The sequence below is a fragment of the Vulpes vulpes genome, chromosome 5 (assembly GCF_048418805.1).
Source record: "Vulpes vulpes isolate BD-2025 chromosome 5, VulVul3, whole genome shotgun sequence".
Lineage (NCBI taxonomy): Eukaryota > Metazoa > Chordata > Mammalia > Carnivora > Canidae > Vulpes > Vulpes vulpes.
In genome coordinates, this window is record NC_132784.1 from 32,989,411 (window position 1) to 33,010,998 (window position 21,588).

At 46.4% G+C, this 21,588-nt stretch overlaps 1 protein-coding gene across 50 annotated transcripts in view; it reads right to left on the bottom strand.

Moving 5' to 3' along the window:
* Positions 1-21,588, bottom strand: part of NEB (nebulin) — a 207,467-nt gene that overhangs the window by 21,370 nt on the left and 164,509 nt on the right. For 24 of the 50 annotated variants that reach the window (XM_072757801.1, XM_072757799.1, XM_072757792.1 and 21 more), the window contains 19 exons: positions 20,105-20,209; positions 18,613-18,717; positions 18,171-18,278; positions 15,497-15,601; positions 13,882-13,986; positions 13,221-13,325; positions 12,659-12,763; positions 12,469-12,579; positions 11,747-11,857; positions 11,447-11,548; positions 11,235-11,339; positions 9,642-9,752; positions 8,842-8,946; positions 8,194-8,298; positions 6,506-6,610; positions 5,036-5,146; positions 4,520-4,630; positions 3,838-3,951; positions 3,008-3,112 (listed from right to left, as the gene is read on the bottom strand). In XM_072757801.1, the coding sequence (XP_072613902.1) occupies positions 3,008-3,112; positions 3,838-3,951; positions 4,520-4,630; positions 5,036-5,146; positions 6,506-6,610; positions 8,194-8,298; positions 8,842-8,946; positions 9,642-9,752; positions 11,235-11,339; positions 11,447-11,548; positions 11,747-11,857; positions 12,469-12,579; positions 12,659-12,763; positions 13,221-13,325; positions 13,882-13,986; positions 15,497-15,601; positions 18,171-18,278; positions 18,613-18,717; positions 20,105-20,209 (2,034 nt within the window). Of the gene's footprint in view, positions 1-3,007; positions 3,113-3,837; positions 3,952-4,519; positions 4,631-5,035; positions 5,147-6,505; positions 6,611-8,193; positions 8,299-8,841; positions 8,947-9,641; positions 9,753-11,234; positions 11,340-11,446; positions 11,549-11,746; positions 11,858-12,468; positions 12,580-12,658; positions 12,764-13,220; positions 13,326-13,881; positions 13,987-15,496; positions 15,602-18,170; positions 18,279-18,612; positions 18,718-20,104; positions 20,210-20,852; positions 20,958-21,588 lie in introns of all 50 variants that reach the window. The other 26 variants (XM_072757796.1, XM_072757797.1, XM_072757763.1 and 23 more) reach the window with 4 other exon arrangements.

A 21,588-nucleotide genomic window follows, 5' to 3' on the forward strand; every position in this document is an offset into this window, starting at 1 on the left:
CAGATTCCAAGAAATAGGGACGGTGAATACCACAGGAACACGGGCCAAGAGAACCTAAAACTGCCATTCCTGGTTAGCTGGAGGTAAGTCCTCTGTCATGGGTACTAGGGAGCTCTAAAGCAGAGCCCTCTCTTGGTCAGTGAGTGCCATGCCTCCCACCCAGGAAAACTGAGCATGGACATTTATTTTATTTTAATTAATTATAAAAGGTCTTATTTATTTATTCATGAGAGACACACAGAGAGAGGCAGAGACACAGATGGAGGGAGAAGCAGGCTCCCTGCAGGAGCCCGACATGGGACTCGATCCCAGGACCTGGGGTCACACCCTGAGCCCCAGGCAGACCCTCCAGCGCTGAGCCCCCCCTGCCCCCCCCACCCCCACCGGGCATCCCTGAGCCACGGGCCTTTAATGAAACCCACTGTCGTGGCAAAGACAGCAGCGGAAGACCCTTGCTGGCTGGCCCACAGCAGGAAGGTGACAGACTAGCAGGCTCCTGGCAGCGGGGTACCTCCTGTGAGCTGGAGGCCCGGCCCTTAGTCAGGGGCCAGACTCCCCAAGGCAGGTGGAGCAGAGCAGGAGGTTAAGAGGCTCCAACAGGCCTCTCTAATGCTGGCCTTAGCGGGTGACGGGAAGGTTCTCCCTGAGCTGCCAACAGCTGTGTTGGGGGATGCTGGCCTCAGGACCCAAGCCGCAGGAGGACCAGCAGGCGCGGGCAGCTGTGGCCCCGCAGCACTGGGGTCTCCACGACACAGGCCTGGGGCCCCCGCGACGACTCACCCGCGGCCATGGCCTAGGCCGGCCGTCATCCAGCCAACGGGCTGCAGAGGCCCCAGGCGTCTGCCCCACGAAGCCTGTGAGCCCCACGTGGCCACAGGAGCCCTGAGCACACGGGAGGGCTCCACCCGCCGGAGCGTCTCACCCCCCGCCCCCCAAGCTGTGGCCTCCATCGCCTTGGTTCTGCCGCAGCCCAGGCGTCTGTGGCCAGGTTCGGGGCCTGCAGTCATGAGACTCGGCCTGGCGCCTGGGGGCCACGGCGGGGGCTCTGGGCCAGCCCCGCCGGCCCGCGCTGACCCCACTCTCCTCCACTCGGCTGGGAGGCCGAGCACCGACTCTGCCCTGGAGCCTATGGCCCTTTGCTGCCGTCCTTTCACTGGTCTCCCAGCTTTATGTGGCTCCAGGGTCTCCCTCCTTTCGGGGAAGTGGGGGTGGGGAGGGCTGAGGAACCCAGCTACTGTTGCCAGGGGATAAAACCACTCTCTAGGTCCCCTTCACCTAAACTACTGCGTGCAAATCACGAATTACATTTACGGCTGAGATATTCAGTCTCCTCAGAGATAACAAAGAACCAATAAGAGATTTCAGCTTAGACTTTGAATGGGAAGCCAGTTAAAACAAAAATTTCTGGAAGGAAAGAATTGTTCACCACTTTCCTTATTCAGGAAAAAAAATCCCCTGAATGACTCCTCTTAGTTATGCAAACGTAAGGCAAACAGTTCTCACGGGGCCGAAGGCCAGGCCTGGAGGGGGCGGTTAGACCTCCTTTTCTTTTCATTTTCTTTTTTTTTTTTCTTTTCATTTTCTTAAGGTTAAGCAGAAGCTGCCTGTCCTGGTTTGCTGAGCTAGTGCTAGACCCTAGGAGGGTGCTGAGTTGGTACTTGGAACCTGGGGGTGTTCTGAGTCCTGGACCCCTGGCATTAGAAAATACTCAGTATATTACCCTGAATTTGTAAGCCCATTCACACTGCTTGCATTAACCCCCAGGACGAGACTTGGAGGTTATAAAATACCTACTTTTCACTGAAAACTGAGCAGCAGTTTTGTAGAAAGCACCAGCGCTTCTCCGTCACTCAAAGGGAACCACTCATCTAAATTGGGAAGGAAGACACCTGCCTGACCATATCCTAGGACTTGAGGAACTAGGCTGACGAAAGCTCCAAGAGAGTAAGGCCTGCACTCTGCGGTTTTCCTCAAGGACTGGCTCCAAAGGCTCAGGGCCATGTGGGTGGCAAGCCTCTCAGCCTCAAGAATGCTGGCCTCCCTCAATGAACACCACCTGGTAGTTTGGGTCCCAGATAATTTTGGTAATAAAATGCTTCCCCATCCCTCCAAAAAGGTTTATTTTTCCCTTTGAATATATCTGTTTCTTAAATAAACCATTCTCCAGTGATAACTATTTTTTCATGTCTAGTTTTATGATATAAAATTACATGTTGTTAATGAAGGATTTAAACCCATGATTCCCCAGATCCAACTGGCTATTGACAGATCACCTGTGAAGATTTAAAACACACACACACACACACACACACACACCCCAACCAACAAATCAACAAACAAAAACAGATGTCCAGGGCCTACATCAGGCTCATTAGCTTCAAAATTCCAAGGTGGGGCCAGGGAAACGACATTCCCAGGTGTTTATAAAGCACAGCCTGGTCGGGTCACTATAGCTTTGTAGCTCACGACTCAGAAGGCAAGCAAAAATTCTAATCTGAAGCTACTTAAATTGCACATCCCTGATATCACCAAGTATCAAAACAAACAAGGGTAGATCCTGCTGTATAAAGAACATCGTACTTTCCCTCATTGCTCAGAGTTATCCCTCACCGAGGAACCAGGGTTAGATTGCCTGGTTGCTGTTGATGACATAGGTCAATCTGATTGAGGAGACTGATAATCCTGATACCGGATGTCTACTTTGTTTCTTCCAGAGCTGCACACACATCTTACATCCCCAATATAGGAGATTTTACATGTTCAAATATTGATTCATTACCACACGTGGTACCAAGTAAGAGTTCTTCAGTACCTTCAAGTTCCCTCATACAGTCTCCATTAGTTTTGATACAGAAACCTCACCTCTGACTCAAACTTGCATCACAGATGAACCCTTCCTCCTTTACTGGGCAACACTGTGACTTGAAAGAGCCTACTTAGGTATTAGTGGAAAGACTTACTCTTCATGCTTGGGGGCTAGGAGTAATATTGAGATGAACATCCTTACCTGGCTTGAAAGGTTCTTGACTTGCTGGGCATGAATGATCTCCGGAGTATCAACCACAGAAGTGAAATTGGCTTTCTCCATTTCTGCTGACTGCTTATACTTAATCTGCAAAAGAACACCCAACACTTGGGTAAATGTCTACCATGTATATATTTGGTTTCATTAAATTGAGAAGTGGTATTTCTTTTCCAAAAGGGTTCATTCATTTGAGGCTCTCTCTATATATATTATTCCTATTGTGTTCATAGCTTTATACTAAAGAGTGAGATTCAGAAAAGGTTGAGTCCTGATCGTGGAAAGACTTACTATCTAGTATCTAGGGGCTGGGGAGTAGGGGAGGAGAGAAGTAGTGGGAGAGGGACCAGATAATCAACAGATAGTGAGGTGGGGATTCTTCACATATGTTAAGAGCTGGGAGCTGGACAAAAAACAATGTGGGATGTTAAAAACTACCTTTTATATTTAAGTCTTGAAAGGAGGGAAAGAAAGAACTCCCAAAATGTTCTAAACAAGGAATTCTTGGTGCTGACTGCTGGGGCCGGCGGGGGGGTGTATTGACTAAAAACAAGACCAGGATATCTGAATCTGCCCCAGCCTCAAGCTCCCCGACTCCTGCCCTTTTCTCTGAATGTCTTCTGTTGCCATAGACTCAGAAAGACGGATGTAAAGAGGGTCCCTGCTCCAGAATGGATTCCACCAGACAGATGTTTAAAAATGCCACTATACACATATGACTGTCAACCAACCAAGTAAGATAATAGAAGGACAACACCGTGTCCCTGTAATCAATTTTTTTTTTTTTAAAGATTGACACGAATAGAACCACTGACCTGACTGGCAATATCAGTAGCATTCCTGGCCCTCATGAAGTCGGGAGTTTCATTGGCCATGGCATTCAGGCCTCTTCCTTTGACTTCCAGCTCCAAGTCTCTCTTATATTCTTTCTGTAGTAGCATTGAAACGAGTTACCTAACTTCCACAACTGGGTGGTAAACACACAGTGACTGTGATTCCACATAATACACCACTACTTGGTTGCTGGTCACCTTTGCCATTCCCTGTGGTCAGATGCAGCAGTGACCACAGAAACCCATTTCAGGAAACGATTCTACTTGTGGTAACACGTAAGGCTTCATTCTGAATACTTTTTAGCATTCTCTACTTAGAAAATCAATGTAAAATGGAAATTTTAAATACGGTTTGCTCCATAACTAGTGTTGAACTTAGGGGTACAATATTGCAATGTGGTGTTTTAGTTTAAGTGAGGACACCCAATGGATCATGGTTAAATCAAATACTACTAGATAAATAACATTATGGTAGTCACTAGACACAAACTGTTACAAATAGCAACTCATCAGACATCGAGATCTATTTTATTTAACAGTTAATAACCATGTTGGATATGGAATTTGAAATTAAAAATTCTTTTTCCGTCTTCTTTTTGTGTAACTTGCTAGGAAGGAGAAGCTGCTCTCTTAACTACATGCATGCGGTTGACTGCGGGCCTACCTCATTGAGGATTTGAGTGGCGTTCTTTGCTCTCAGCATGTCAGGTGTGTCTTCCATTTCACTGAGACCCTTCCCGCGGATGCTTTCCTCTAGATCTTTCCTGTATTCTTTCTGTATCACAAAATAAAAGCAAACACCACTGACAAGAAAGCCTGGATTGTTCTTCTTAGGTGAAGAGCCCAAAGACAAAAGAACCCCTTCCAATTTTAAGTAGTTACAGTTTAGTGATTAAAGATATGCATAAAGGAAGGGAATCAGCTTCAACAGTTAATATTAAATAAGGAGCTAGTCATTAATAGGATGCTAAGGTAAGCACATTTCATTAGGTATTCAATTAAAAAATGAGAAGAATTAATCCGGGTGAGAGACTAGGTGGTAATACCAAACACATGTGAACCCAACTTGAAACCCAAAGAAGTTAGATGGTGATGAAAATGGTAGAAGGAACCCATTGATGAGCATCATTAGTGCATTTATTGGGATCAAGAGGGAAAGAAGAGACCAAGTGGGCACTACCTCGCTGGCTATTTTGGTTGCATATTTGACATGTAATAAAGCTGGCGTGACCTCCAGGCCTGTCAGGTTTCTGCCTTTAATGGACTCTTCATACTCTTTCCTATATTCTTTCTAATGTGAGTGGGAAGGAAAACAGAAATTAAAAAAAGAATCTTTATTACAACTCATTTCTCAAACCTAGGAAGAAAAAAAAATAACAACATTGTTCTTCCACGTATGGTCCCTTAACTGGATCATCGTTTTGCTAAAGGTCACATATTTGAAAGGTGTCTGATTGTTCTGGAAATATTTTGTCTACAACAAACAGCCTCAAGGAGACTCAGGGGTGGAGCAGCTTTGTTAGGCTCATTCAAATGTCTAACACGCAGCTGGTGCTGCTGCCCCACCGACGTCTCACAACAGGGAAGGACAGTGGAAGGACACATGTGCCACCAAGACTCTGAATCCATTGTCATCTCTCCTGAGGCAACAAAAGATTTTACTCCTGAACTAAAAGTAAGTAAGGGCAAAATAACAGTGCAGAGAAAGAAGGACCTGACAGCAAGAAATGCAAATTTGGCCCTTTTCATAATCATGACTTATTATTTTTAATCTCTGAATAGACACAGTGGACAATAAAATGGAAAAATCCTATGATTTTGTCTTCCATTGAGAGAGTCACAACCTCCCCCCTCCCCCATCTCCTCTCCAATCCCTGACTAGGTAATCTCACTGGGGACTTGGAATAAATGTTGGAACACCATTTCTATAATTTTTAATTGATAGAACTTTTCTGTAAATTTAAAATTCTAAGACTATGTTAAACTTTTCATTATTTGGACTTCTTTGCACCAGAAAGCGCCACAAAGTGGTGCTTTATTAACAGCCATTTATCTTTATAGTTGGAGATATGCCCCATGAAGGAGAGGTAAAAAGCAGTCCAATGTGTTTCCCAATGAAAACAGACTTCCTAAAATTCAAAATAAGATTCCATTCTTTTCTGCTGTTGGTTAAAAAGGGAAAAAAAATTTTTTTTAGATGCTTCTCTATACATTTCTAAAATAACAAATATGGCATCTTGACATCTGATATTTTGATAAACATCTTGATCATTATTCTTTTGTTTGGCTTGGAACTTCCTATTAAGAGCAATCAAAAGCCAATGGTGGGTCAGGTCTATGCAGAGGGAACTTTTCATTTATCAGAGACAAATTCATATCACATTCAATATAATTTGTTTCAAAGAATAGTTTTATTCTAATGCTATGAAAATGAGAGTTGAAATAAAACATTTATGGTAAATATTTACTATTCAGAACTTTTAGTATAATCAAACCATAAGATTTCTGAGATGGAAAAATTTTAGTGACCACAGGTTAAAAAGTTCCATGACCTACAACCAGAACAGAAGGCTGGAGACATGTGTGTGCAGAGCTTGTTTTTAACAGCTCGATGGTATATTTCTCGTGTGGTGTATTCTTTAGGACTTACGCCACTTTGCATCTGCTGAGACTCTTTGGCGGTGATGTACGTTGGTGTTTCAAAGTCCAACATTGGCTTTCCTCGTTCCTTTTCATACTTTTCTTTGTATTTCACCTAGTGGGGAAAAGCTTTATTAGATAGATCTCCTCTGGTCAATTCTCAGAGACCAGTTTAGGGATAGTATTTTTTAACTGCTACATTAGTCCATTTGGGTGGCATTTCACTGTCACTCAAAACAGGTTCCTGTTGTGTTTCAGATCTAGAACCTTTTTGTTGTTGCCTGGGAGAAAACACTGTTACTGTCTGCAAGGCAGAATCAGGATTTGTGCTCAAGGAGACAAAGGATTACTGCAGAAGAACCAGCTGAGAGAAAGGCCAAGGAAAGGAAATGCAGTGGGAAAGTCACCCATCAGAGAAGGTCGGCCAAGATCGGATACGTGTAGATGTGAATGGTGTAACCGCAGCATCTGTCAATATTTCTAAGAAATATCTCCAGTTTTTCTTCCATGAGGACTTTTATTGGAGACCTGGGGTCTCAATTTGAGAGATAACACATACAACTTTCTTTATATGTCAATAACTGAATCTAGGTCACAACCCAACCATTGAATAGGTGACCACATATTCAATGCAGCCAATAAAAGTTCATATAAAGATGAGAACTAGTTTATACGTCAACTGACTTACTAACAAATCTGGCATTCTCAAAAGAGCCCCAGTGCAATTTCACAAATACAATGTTCTCATCATTACAAATACATGTCCCAATCCAAAGGAGGTTGCAGCCACATGATTAGGACTGGGGGCAGCCCACAGATATTCAGAAATGGAAAGTCAGAGAGGCAGAGGCCCTTGTTCATACAGCATCTTCATGGCAATGCTCCATCTCAGCAATCTTGCTGAAAATAGAGACCTGGGGGGCACGGGCTGCTTCAGAGCTGACATGAAGACACTCCTAGTCAGCCCTCTCAGTTAATGCCCAACAGGAGACCTAAATAAGTTATATGATAGCAAACTCCTTCTCGGAGTCCTTTCTTTTGAGAGTCTTATTTTACAATTTTCAATTCCTTAAGTACCCAGATACTACAGTGGTAGGTCCAATCATGTCACTTCTCTGCTCAAAATCCTCCTAAGGCTATCACACCATTGCAAGGTTTCCCAAGTGGGGGTGCTGACCCATGAGAGCACTGGGGTTACTGGAAGGGCTCTGTCACCCTTCTTGTAAAATAATCTTCATGCTTCCCGCCCCTGTCAGTGATCTGAATAACACACACTGCAGTGTACAAGCACTATTTCTCTAATACGTGTTGATGCTGTTTTTATAGTATAAAATTTTATTTCAAAATGCTGCTAAATTCCAAGCTCCCTTATACCTTTAAAAAAAAAAAAAGATTTTATTTATTTGCTCATGAGAGACACACAGAGAGAGAGGCAGAGACACAGGCAGAGGGAGAAGCAGGCTCCTTGCAGGGAGCCCGACATGGGACTCAATCCTGGGGCCCCGAAGTCACGCCCTGAGCTGAAGGCAGGTGCTCAACCACTGAGCCACTCAGGGGCCCCCCAAGTTCCCTTATGTCTTTGGACATTTCCATCCAGCAATGGTTACTAAAACTGTAACTACCAATCTGAGAGGAATTCAGGTACATTGTTGACACTGCCACTGAGTATGCATCAGGAAAAGGTCCTGAGTGACTTACTATGCTCTGTAATTCTGTGGCCTCCTTTAGATGAAGCTGCTCCAGATTGTCAGGTATCGTGTGGTAGTGCCCTTTACTCTTCTCATAGTTCTTCTTGTACTGGTACTGAGGGGAAGAGGGTGAAAGGGACATTGGTGGAAAGCTGCTCAGCATTTCTGCTTTTCCTCGTAAGGTTAGACATTTACACAGCAGCAGCATCAAGACCAAACTAAAACCAGCAAACACTAAGTGGGGGGTTACAAAACTGCATCAAAGGAGGGAGACCCACGTTCAGTACTAACAGTGAATAAAGGATGGTAAACACTGCGATACATGGCATAGTCAAAGGAGGTTTTAAAAATCAAGAAGTGAAAGATATTATTCCAAACCATGATTCTATGTCCTTAGAAGGAGAGAAGGGCTTTAATTAACTGGAAAATAAAAAGTTTAAATATTTTAAGAATAAAAGCATTTTTCTATTCTGAGAGGGATCACAGTCCGTGGGGAGTTGATAGACGAATGTTGTAATTTGGAAAAATGCACTCAAACAAAGTAAATCTAGTGTCCCAGGAGCAGAGAAGGGGACAGAAGTAAGTAGTAAGCGCAGCACCGGAGTTCAGCGGCACACGGGTGAAACACGCTGGTTCTGGAGCAAACGAATGAGCTTACAGAACTGGCAAGCTGGCTTGTATTCAGCACATGGTTCATTATCAGCGATTCCTTCATGTCAGTCACAGGCTTGTGAAGTTTCTTCAGGTCGGCCTTATATTTCACCTGTGTGTGAAGCAGTAAGAGTGAAATCACATGAATGGGGACCGGAAAAGAGTACTAACGGAAGCCATGGTAAGACCCCCCCTCCCAACATGCAGGCTGGAGATGGGGAAGAAGGGCCACACGCCTCGTTCACAGTAGCTCAAAAGCAGAAACAACTCGGGTGTCCATCAGCAGATGAGTCAGCGGGCACACACCACGGGATGTGGCTGAGTCACAAGAGGAGATGTAGGTCTGACAAATGCTTCAACAGGGGTGAACCCTGAAAACATTATGCTAAGTCAACTGAGCCAGACAGACAAAAGGACAAGTGTTGTATGATTCCACTGATGTCAGATTCTCTAGTAGGCGAACTCACAAAGTAGGTTATCGAGGTTACAGAGGCTGTGGGGAGAGCGAAGTGGAGAGCTAGGGCTTAAGAGGCGTAGAATTTCTCTTTGGGGAGATGGAAATAATGGCGGTAGCTGGACAGCACTGTAAATTTGATCGATGCCACTCAGCGGTACATCTATTTGTTTATGTTAGCAATCTCTGCGCCCAACGTGGGGCTCAAAGTCACGACCCCCAAGATCAAGAGTCTTACGCTCTCCTGACTGAGCCAGCCAGGGGCCCCCCGTCAACTGCACATTTAGAAAGTTAAAATGGCAAATTTCACGTTATATATTTTACCCCAATTAGAGAAAACAAACAGACCATACCTCACTTGCGAGATTGTTAGCATCTTTCATGACTTTGTAGAGCTGGCTGTCTTTTGGGTTGTATTTTGGTGTTTTGCCCTTCTCTTTGTTGAAATTTTCTCGGTATTTAACCTAACAGCAAATGCAAAACTCCAAATTATTTCTCAACATCAATTAACTCAAAAACTGAGAAATTGAGAAACCAGAAATACAAAAGAATATGTTACATATAAAGCAATCATATAACTTATTATCCACACTAGGATACTCTTAAAAGTAATAGTTAGCATAACCAGTAGTTGCGTTGGGGCAACACGCAGTCGGGAATAGGACTGGGCGCTATGGTATTTGCCTTGCTCATTTTTATATTATCCAGGAGTGGGAAAGATAACCACCTCTTTTTAGTGCAAAATAAAAGTAAGTGGAAAAAGCTAAAGGCTTTAGGCTACCTTCAGCGACCTCATGAATTTAATTTGGAGCCTTTGGACCCTGTTCCAAGTGGCATGTTCCAGAGGGAGGGGATGGGTGTGCACAAAAGTAGATCCTTCCACAAAGTTCTATAGCATTCGACATGTTCCAACACAAATATCAACAGAAAAGAGTGTGACCTTGGTCAGTCCCCTGGGGGTAAGGTCAAGAAGGCAGATGAGAGAGAGAGGTGCTAGCTTGCTGGGGTCAGTCTTACATCACTGAGGAGTACATTCGTATTCTTCAAAGGCCTCATCACAGAGGTGTTGTAAGATGTAGCCCTGCACCTCTGCAGTATTCTCCCCAAGCATCATCAGGCGGGGACATCAGGATGGGGGTGGCCCACACGTAAGGAAGCCCTGGGCCCCGGGCCACACGGAGAAGCTATAACCCCGAGGCGAGCCTTCCACAGGAAGTAAAGCTTCTCCGCATCTCAGGTTTCACTTAGGACGAGAAATGCGGGTCATGAAATAATCACAGGGCACTGAGAGGTAGGAAGATGGAGTGGACTTGCTTGATCAATGTGATTTCATTGAATGAAAGGGAGAACAGGTAAACAGGTAAAACAGCTGAAGATGACTTATGGGAAAATTCAACAGGACAAGGCATTTCCCCTCAGCACCATGGACACACCCCAAACTGTTTATTTATCCACGGACGTCAAGCCTGAGGAGGTCAGTTCACCCCCTAGTTCTGAGCGCAGTCATGCAATATACGGATGCTGCATGAAGAATAAAGGGGACTGCATCTGGTTGGGTTCTAGAAGTTGGAATGTCACAACTCGCGCCTGTTAAGTTCCCACAGGTGACTCAGGTATGAATCCCACCCCTGGAATGTAATCTCACTGCCTGAGGCTCCAGCAGGACCTCGCAGGCTGATGTGTTTGCTCCACGAAGACAGTGAAGCACACAGACATCTAGAGACACCCCAACAGATGGAGAAGTGGAGAATGAGCAGAGCCTGCGGATGTCCGAGAGGGACAGGAGAGAAGGCCCACTTGAACCCTCTCACTTGTCAAAGCTCAGGAGAGCCCATCAAAGCCTGAGCATCTCTTCCGTTGCTGCTTCTGCACTTCCATGCTGGGGGTCACGCCTTCCTGCAAGGTTTGTCACAGGAGAGCGGCCAACCGCCCATCTGTATTATTACCTGGCTGCTCAGCTTGGCTGCCTTCTTGGCCATTTCGATGTCTGGGCGACCAAGCATGCTCAGCCCATGGCTGCCTTCCTTGCGGTGCTTGGCTCTGTACTCCACCTGCATCAAAGACAACCAAAATGGGCAACTCGTTCTAAGAGGTGGGCCTTGTACCACCTGGGGGCAGTGACTTCTGGGCAGCAGGGACATTTCAACCCCATGCTTACCTCACTGGCCTGTTTGGCTGCCTGCGTGGCCTTCTTGATGTCTGGCCGGTCAGCCACCGTGGTGTAATGCAGGTTTTCTTTGGCATCTTTTTTGTAAGCAACCTTTATTTAGAGAGAAAAATGTTTACTCACGTGTGGGAGACATGCTGTCTTTGAAAGAGTCCTCATTGAACACAAAGGAACTTTTTATTAAAACCAAACCAATTTTTAAAACTACCACCCACTGGAGGCCTGGTATGCACCAATTTGGGATCCACTGACTCAATGGGACCCCTGGGAGTGTAGACAGAGGGAACTTACATTGCTCTGCTTCTTGGCCACCTCCATAGCATGTTTCACATCTGGGGGCTCCAGCATGATGGAGTAGTTGGATTTTCCTTTCTCCTTGACAAACTTCTTTTTGTAATTCGTCTAAACAGAGCCAGAAGTACTTGTGTGAGCAGAGGAATCCGGGAAAAGAACTGTTTTAACTTGAAGACCTGTGAGATCTCCAGGAAAAAACACGACCCCCATTTTGACATCAGTCTGGAACCCAGGCCTCTGGTCCATAATCTAGCTCCTTCTTGTCATTTCTGTCCTGGAACCCAACGCTTGAAACACAGCAACCTTTGGAGAACTGACTGCAAGCCAACAGACTCTTTCATTGACCATTTCCAGCTTTACAAAATACATAGAACCAAAGAGGGCTCATAAAAAAACAATAGCAAGATCATCGAAGCATTATTGCTAAGGACGGAGGGCGGGGATTTTACTTCTCTAAGACCGTTCAGCAGCTTAATGGTAGAGAGGCCGCTGTTACTCAGCAACGCGTCCTCGTCTCAACGCTGGGCTGCTAACACCCTACGCTGTGGACGACCTGTCCCGCCGCCGCGGGAGGCCTTGTAATGCCAGGCCCTCCATGGACACAGCGGCACCGACAGTGGTGAGGGCCAAGTGCCACACACGAAAGCTCTTGCAGCCAAGAGCTTGTGCCGGGTTGGCCCGGATCCTGAGGTACCGCGGGCCCGCAGCTGGGCACTTACGTCGCTGACGTGCTTGGTCACTTCCTTGACGTGGATGGTGTCCCTGGTCTCTGGCAGTGTTGTGTACGAGCCCTGGGCCAAGTGCTTCTTGACGTAGTCCTTGTACTTGTTCTGCAGGAACCCACAGAGGGCCTGTTAGGGAGTGTGCCTGGGGCCTGGCCAGGGGAGGGGGCCGCGGGGGGGTGGGTACCTCGGACACCAGGCCGCTGACGGTCTTCGCCAGGAGGATCTGAGGAGTGTCAGGCACGGCGTGGCAGGACCCTCGTTCCTTGACGTGCTTCTCTTTGTATTTCAGCTGCAGGGGGTAGAGTCCTGCTTTGGTCCCTGGCCCGCGGGTGTGTGTTCAGTCCCCGAGCCCTGGGTAGAGCTCAGGACACAGAACCACGGATGCAGCCCATGTGGGACTCGCTCAAGGCTGCGACATGGGAACCTCGGGGAACACACCGTGGAGACTTCGGCTCTTGCAGTGGGGCCTTCCTAGCAGGCAAGCGGGCCTGGCCCGGGTTCGGAGGGCTCTACGGAGGCAGCGGACACCCGGAGATGCGGGAAGTGTACAGCCCCACGGAAGCAGCGTCCCTTGGGGAAGGCAGTGGGGCTCTGGCCCCAGCCCTGCTGCACCTCCATGTCCCTGGAGGGCGGCCACCCGCGGCCCTGCTGTGCCACTGTGTGGCCGGCGCCCCGGGGCCAGGGCCCCACTTGCAATGGTGCAGCAGCACCTGTGTCCCTCCCAGGGGCACGGCCCTAGTACTTACGTCACTCTCTATCACGGAATTCCTCAGGGCCAGCACCATGTCTTTGTCGTCGGTCACAGACAGCTTGCAGCCCTTAAGGAATTCTCGGTCCAGCTTGTACTCAAACTGAAAGACAGAATAGAGGCCGACGGGGAAGCCGGCGGTTAATTTAATCTGTAGGGGTCCCTCCCTTCCAGGGCACTGCAGGGACTTGCTGCTGAAACGGGGCAGAGGCTTCCAGGCATTCCCCCCAGCCAGGAACCCCCCAGCCTGCTCACCCCCAACCCCCCCAGCCCCACACCTGCTTACCCCCATCCCCACCACATCCCCCTGGCCTGCTTTCCCCCCATCCCCTCCAGCCCCACAGCCAGGACCCCACCCCATCCGGCCTGCTCACCCCCAGTCCCCCCACAGCCCTGCAGCTAGGACATCCCCCCCAGCCTGTTCACCCCCCATCACTCCCCAAGCCCCGCGGCCAGGACTCCCCCACGGCCTGCTCACCCCATTCCCCCCAGGACTGTGCAGCAGGTGCAAGGCCCAGCTGGGAGGCCGGTGGAGGAAGGTCGAGCCCCCAACCCCCCCTCCCCATGAGCTCAGGTGAGCTAGGGGCTCCTGCAGCCCTGGAAAGGCCTCTCCGTGCTCCCCTCCAGGTGAGCCCCTGCCTGACTGCACCCCGTCTCACATCGCTCTGCTGCAGGGAGGACTTGGCGGCCTGGATGAAGTCTGGCCGGTCGGGGGTCCACCTCCAGTGGGCCTTGTTGGCTTCGTACTGCTTCTTGTAGTCCAACTGCGTGGAACGAGGTGGAGAGAAACCATTCCCTTCAGGGGCTGGGTTCGGAACCGCGCATGGCAGAAGGACGTGGCCTGCATTGCACGCGGCCACGACCCACGGGCGCAGGACGGAGCCCCGGTCAACACTTCAGTGCAAGTGGTGCGACCGGTCAGCCACTTAGGTCATTTCGGGGGACTGTGAGGTCTCACAACAGGGGCTACACATGTCAAAGGCCTGGGGGTGAAATGACTGTACGCCCCCCTCCGCCCACGGCTTTACCATCTTCAGAGCCAAGGACTTAACTTGTAGCTAAACGCAGGCTTGCTCCCGTTTACATCATGAACTCCCAGTGTTTCCTGAACACCAGGCACTTTCCTGAGCCTCACCACTCCCACCTCTTCAATCTTTGCCAACAACTGCCCGAAACCATCCAGAGGGTTCAATGAAATGCCCGTGGGGAGGCAGCTAGTACTGGCGGAGCTGGAAGGCAAACCGGCCTCAGAGGGGCTGAGCCCTTCCCGGACCTTCACCGGAGCTGGGCGGTTGGCTGCCTGGGGCCAAGTTGGAGGCAGAGGAGCTCACGGATTTAGCTGGAGTGTCCTGGGAGGAGCCCACAGTATCAGCATGTTTCTTTCCTCCCCCACTTTCCTCCCTGTTTTGTCAGGTATAATTTGCTCTACCATAAAATCTGCATGCCTCTGATGAGATTTTCACGAGATTTGCTTTTGATGCCCTGAGTTTTCCCCCTACAAGAATCCTAGAGGACGCCCTACACCCACTGCCCAGGTTCTGTATCGGACGCTGCGCTGCATTTGCCTTTTCACCCGCTCCTCCTGCTGCCCACCCCTCAATCCATCCGCGGGACGCCTGTGAGCTTCCTCCCACCCTACATACCGGAAGGCATTTGCTGTCCTGATTAGGAGATGTTGTCTTGGGCACTCGTGGGCATTCGTTGGGTTATAATGGTTCTGTTTTTAACCATTTATATATTCTTTAAAAGTTTCTACTCATCGAAATGCACAAAAATATTTCTGTGGTTGAGGCTTTAAGGTGTCATCCTACGCACGTGTGTACATGTACACACAGGTCTGCACAGAGAACTCTGAGCAGGCGAAAGACACAGCCCAACTTTGGACAGCCTCAAGTGACTAAAACATGCGTGCTGTCCAGAAGCAGCAGGTTGTAGAGCAGGGCAAGAGGAAGACACAGAGGGTGGAGGGAATGAAGAGATGGTGAGACACCTTCCAAAATGCGACCTTTCCAGAATTAAATCTATTTCTCGGCCACCTAGCTGAGGAGCTGAGGGGTGTGCCACCTGGGGCATGGGGTTAGCCACCCTGGCTCTTCCCCATTCTTCTCAGAACCAAAGGCTGCATTTAGATTCCAGGGTCATTTATGTTCCTGGAGCCTAACCCGTGATCCACACTCACTGGAGCTCAATCACCAGAAGAGACGTAAAAGGAGGTCACGTGTCCTGCAGAAGCTGGTGAATCCCATTAGACTTGGGAAGGTTTCTGGAACTTACGTTGGTGTTGACCTTGTAGGCGTCCTTCGCCGCTTTGATGTGAACAGCATCTGGCACAATGGTGCAGTTGGACTTATTTCTTTGGTAAACTTCTTTGTATTTCAGCTGTGGGAGGAAGCATAGTGACGAGGTTAATTTTTATAGCAGCCTACTAAACACTAAAAAAACAAGAAACTAAAACCATGACTACAGTACACGTTTTGTAAGGAGGACTAAATCTGCTGTGAAGAAAAAAAATGCAGCCACGCACTTTCCAGTCTCAGATCTTAAAAACTAGCTCCCCCAGAACACACTGGGTATGTTCCCCAGTGTCACCATAGGATTTACATCCCCTGGGCTTGACTGAAAGGGCCACGTGTGTGGTCTCTTCCCCAACTCAGAAAATCCTGAGCTCAGAACACCTTGAAAACTGCTGATGGAGGAGAAACTTCCCCCCACTGCCTCCCCCATGGGGATAGTCTTGTCCTCCATCTGCACCCCCACAGTAATGGCTGTTACATATCATGTCATAACTACGTACTTAACCGGTCTTCTTCCACTGGGCTGGACCCCTTGGGGGCAAGGACTGGGTACCAATAAGTATTTGACAAGTGAAAGAACTGATGGAGGACATCGATTACCCTTATTGCTACAGTCAGACCTAGCAAGCTGGGGCATGTGTGGGTTTGGATGGGACAGACAGACAGGGAAGGCTTGGCTTCTGCGGGCCTACCCCATCCTGGGCCTGGCATTTCTAGTTTCACCCCCTTCTATTACTCTTAAATACAGGGCCTGAGGCATTGCTGGGGCCTTCTCACTACTTGTTGCAGAGGATTTTAGGTTTTTTTTTTTTTTTTTTTTTTTTTTTTTAAGTTTTACTTATTTATTTGAGAGACCAAGAAGGAGGGAGAAAGTGGAAGGAGGGGCCGAGGGAGAGAATCTTCAAGCAGACTTCCCGCTAAGCATGGACCCCGACGAGGGCTCGATCTCACAATCCTGAGATCACGAATGGGGTGGAGACCAAGAGTCGCATGCTCAACCTACTGGGCCACCCAGGTGCCCCAAGGATTTTACTTATTTAGGTTTTATTTATTTATTCACGAGAGACAGAGAGACAGAGGCAGAGACTCAGGCAGAGGGAGAAGCAGGCTCCCTGCAGGCAGCCCAATGCGAGACCGATCCCAGGACCCTGGGGTCATGCCCTGGGCTGAGGAGGTGCTAAACTGCTGAGCCACCCAGAGGCCCCAGATTTTAGGTTTTAACGTGGTTAAGTGTGAAAGTAAAACTGTTCTAAGGAAGCCCCATAGAATCATAAAAATCATAGTTGTCTGCACTTTGCCATAGACCTAATAATCAGTATCTTTAGGGGAAAGGCTAGTAATCCATATTTTTCATCAATATCTCTGGTTATTGTTATAATCAAAGTCTGGAGAAATGGACACATAAATGCACAGTGAGAAGGAATGGGCTGCTCCAGAGAAACGATCTGATATTTATGAACAAGTGATATTCACATCTGAAGTGCCATTGCTTAACATAAAAATATTAAAAAATATTTTATACATTCTGCTTTCATAAACAATACACTAGGTGTTTTTAATATTTTTCATGGCAACTCAGGGCCAACAGTATGAACATTTATCTACCAAAAAATTCCTGTGCACCAACCATAGTCAAGGCTTTGGGGTAGGGGTGAGCTATTACAGCTGCCCTTACGCTGTTCTTCCTTGTACCCATGTAGCCATGGAGTTCTTTAAAATTTTTAATCTATTTTTTAAAACTAAAATGGAAATAGTTTTCAATTAGAATCTAACTACATATCTGAAAATTTATTAATATAATTTCTCCTCCAATTCAGAGTATTCTAATTTAATGGTTATCTCGTTCCTCTGGGTCAAGATGAAGCTTACATAATATTAGCAGTGTTCATGGCACACTGCATTTTTCAAAATGGCCTCGACAATACCACAATCTGCCCCCTCCCGTCTTCTCTATAATGTGACCTTGCCATTTGATCATCCAAGGTGGCACTGAGCTCTTCATCACTTGAATCTGGGATTCACTGTGAATCACTGTACCTAGCACAGCGCGGTGGCAGTGGGGAGCAAGTGTCCCCGGCACCCAGGCCTCTCCTCTGTTGAGATGCCGCCCGGAGTGGACGAGCTGGCCTCCCCAGGCCCAGCCACCCAGCCTGAGCAGCCTGGGCCCCCTCCCAGCCAGGTCATCCTCAAGGCTGGGAAGCTGCTCTTTGCCAGTTCTAAGAGTAGCCCTTCACTGGTCTGGAAGCTTCTACTCCAGCCTCTTGGAACCCTCTACTGTGCCGTGAGATGTACAGACCACACAGAAAGGCCACATACAGGGGTTCCCGTCTATACAACAGTCAGCGGCCTAGCCTACAGCTGTCATCAGGGCCAGCTATGGGACTGAGCCATCCTGGATGTCCTGGCCCACGTGGGCTTCAGTTGCCTGCCAACAGCCCGTGGCACAGAGGATCCATTCAGCTGTGCCTAGTCAGTTCACAGAAACATGAGCAAAAAAAAAATTTTTTTTTTTTAAAAAGGGTGATTTTTGTTTCAAGCCACTAAGTTTTAAGGTGATTGCTACATAGGAATAGATACCTATTCCTCAGGGTTCACTATATCAAGTAAGAAAGAGCCCCAGATGAGAGGGGCTGCAAAGCCATTCTGGTACTTACATCGCTGACTTCATCTTTGACCTTTCGGACGTGCAGCAACATGGGTGTGTCGTGGATTGTTGTGTAGCCTCTGGGTTTGGCCTTGTTGTATTCCAATTTGTAAAGTATCTGAGGGAGAAGTAAAAGCAGGAGGAGATAATATTGTGCATCTCAACTTACAACATGATGTAATTTAAAATATAAATGCAAAGATTTTTGTATGTTTCTGAGTGTGCATAAAGGAAAGAAAATTCTATAAAGTCTAAATTGGGGTGTCTTCCACTTTAGTTGGAATAATTCTTTATTATAAGGGTCATGAGGACAGCAGGATATTTTATAACCCTGCCTCCCTCCCACTAAATGGCTGTAGAATCTTCCAGACATTGTGACAGTCAAAAATGTCCCTCCACATTTCCAAATGCTCCCTGAGTTTGAGAATCCATTCAGTGTTTCTTGCACTTACATCACTAATTTGTTTGTTGACTTTTGTAGTACGTAGGTGTTCTGGAGTATCCACAATTGAGGTAAATTTGTCCTTTGATTTTTCATAATTTTTCCTGTACTTGATCTAAATTGTAGAAGAGAAGAACAAGTTAACTTGAAGTAGAATAGAAGGCTTTAAGGAATCTAATTTTCCTCAAGAGAGACCCACAGCAAACAGCAGGACTATTAGATAAGTCACACATGTGGGGCATGTTGTCATATTTTCTCTTTTAATCCTAACAGATGTTTAATATAAAACTGTATTCAATAGCAATAGTGTAATGGAGTGGGCAAATAATGATCATAAATTATATTTTCCATGCTTGTCTATATCTGAAGCTCAGGCCCAGAGAGGTTAAGAAAACTAAGGGACACATATAGAAAGAATGAATTCCAGAGCCAGAGTCCGACCCTTGTTCTCTGGACTCCAACAGGGAATGATTCACTTATAATATGCTGCAAATATGTATAATGGCTTAAGGTTGTATCCATGTCAAAGATGAAACAGATATATAATGAAAAATGAGTATGTATGGTTTAAAGTATTTATCATTTTAAAAAGACATTCATTTTTGCAATTTCCAAGACATGAGCTTTTTCATGCACACAAGCTGTTTCAAGCATTACAGATACGAGAGCGCAACGAAATTTCATGCACAACTATTTGATAATCAAATCAGGACAAAGGGAACTAGTTCAGGCAAACAAGATGTTCTTAAGGAAACCGCAGCCCCTCATTTCATGTGTTGATTTAGCATCAAAAAAGTGATAAAATTAGGTTTTAATACAAAAGATTAAAAACTTTTTTCATGTGGGAACTACAGCATTTTATTAACATTTGGTAAATTAAGCAATTATCACTGTTTTTTTTTTGTTGTTGTTGCATCAAATATTCCTTTCAGCATGTGACGCAAAAGTGCTGGTGTGTCCTTCAACTGACGTTGTAGGAAGGCAATGTCACCAGCAACATTGCCAGCAAGTAGTATGAGGACAGATATGCTGGAAATAACCTAGCAAATTAGCACCAAACTCAAAAGGGGCCATATATACGTCCCATATTTGAAGAGCTGCCCTGAGACCCCACCCTATTGGTACACTTGTAGTGATCACTGATATTAAATGAAAACATTATTCAGATATTTTAGATGCCGTTAAACCTACCTAAGATCCACAATCTGTAAGGTCTCCATTTCTTTGCAGTAAATGTTTAAAAAATTAAAATTAACGGTATACAATTAGGAGACAAAGTTTGAAAAAGTCTTACTAGGACTTGCTAGATGATGTACAGATGACAGCTGCTGCATCACCACACAGGGCCCCAGCTAGAGTTCATTTATAAGGAATGAATATTTATGCAGCTTTATCTTGTGAAACCAGTTCAGGCAGGGAGCAGGGAAGGAAATCAAGGAAAGCATAAGAGTGAGTGCCCTCGAGGCTTCTCAATCTCTCTTTCACATCGTCTCAGACATTACCTGGCTCCACATGTGTGTGTTGTAGAGGGCAGTCAACAAATCTGGACGCAGAATTTCATTACATCCTTGTTTCAGAAGCATCTTGGCACTAGATTTATATTTTCTCTGTTCATGCAAAGAGCAGTGAAGCACAGAAGAGACTTAGGAAGACAGAAGAGGACATGGCTCTATATCCCCATCACTTCTGAGTGAAGAGATGTAGGCACACACACTCTGTGTACTCAAATATACACATGGGTGAAGACACTAAATATGTTATAGCACAACGCAGAATGACCGCGATGCTCGTGGCTGAGCAACCATAACCCGGTGAACGGGGACCCGTAGAGCTAGTCCCACGATACTGCCTTCCAAGGAAGAAGACATCACTGGAGTGGAGAAGACCCCAAGCAGTTCTGTCTTCCTTCCTCCCATTAACTTGTGTCTTGGTTTCGTGTTTGCGACCCAATGTGCAGTTTCCAATTAGACCCTCGCGAAAAATAAAGGGTGGGAGGACCGACTACCATGACTTTTTAGCATAGTCAAATGCTTTTTATCTTCACCACCGCACATGTGAGGACACAGAGCATGCACTGGCACACTCAAACAGCTCCTGGGCTCTTTGGGTGGCTAGACAGATACTTTGAAACAGAACATCCCAATATCATAGGCAGAACCTATGACATCCTTGCGGCAGACGGAACGACATCTCATGAGAAATCTGGAGCGCAGTCCTGCCTGGGCTGTCCAGCCAGCCCCATCACAGTACCTGACTGATCTGGTCGCCTGCGATCTTAGCCAGCAGATGTCTAGGCTCATCGACTACCAGGTGGTATTTATCTTTCCGCTGCTCATAATCAGCTCTGTATTTTTTCTGCTCAAACATCATATCAAATTATAGCAAGAGTACAACTTCAAGGCTACACAGAAATGTCCCAAGATAAACACTCCAGAGAGCCAGAAATGGGTTATTACTAAGGGTGGGCTTCCAAAGCATCCAGAGTAGTAATACAGAGGTAAAGAGAGTCAAGTGAAGCTCAGCCTTCTGGAGAAGGCTGGGGCTTGGGCTAGATCTGATTGACGACACCAAAATTGGACTATCTTGTGTTTACGCATCTTCTACCTTTAAATGTGATGCCACTGACAATATTAGGCTTTATGGTATCTTAAATAAGGTACTGATAAGCTACAGGTTTACTGTCTAAAGCTGTGAGACTCAAAAAGCATATTCATGGGCAAATTCTAGCAGTCTTCTAATGGTAGTGAATTTGATTATAAAAGATCCTGGAAATCCTTTGCAAATTATTAAAACAGTAACAAAATATATCAAGATTGTCTTCCTAGGAAGCTACTGACAGTAATTCTTTAGTCATCCCGTGTGGAAATCGACTGAAAATGAACTAAATCAAATTTTAAAATAACAAAAACAAAAAATTCATATATTGAAATAAATATACTGAGGCTACATTTTTACTTTTAGACACATTTTGCTAGTTTTCTAACAT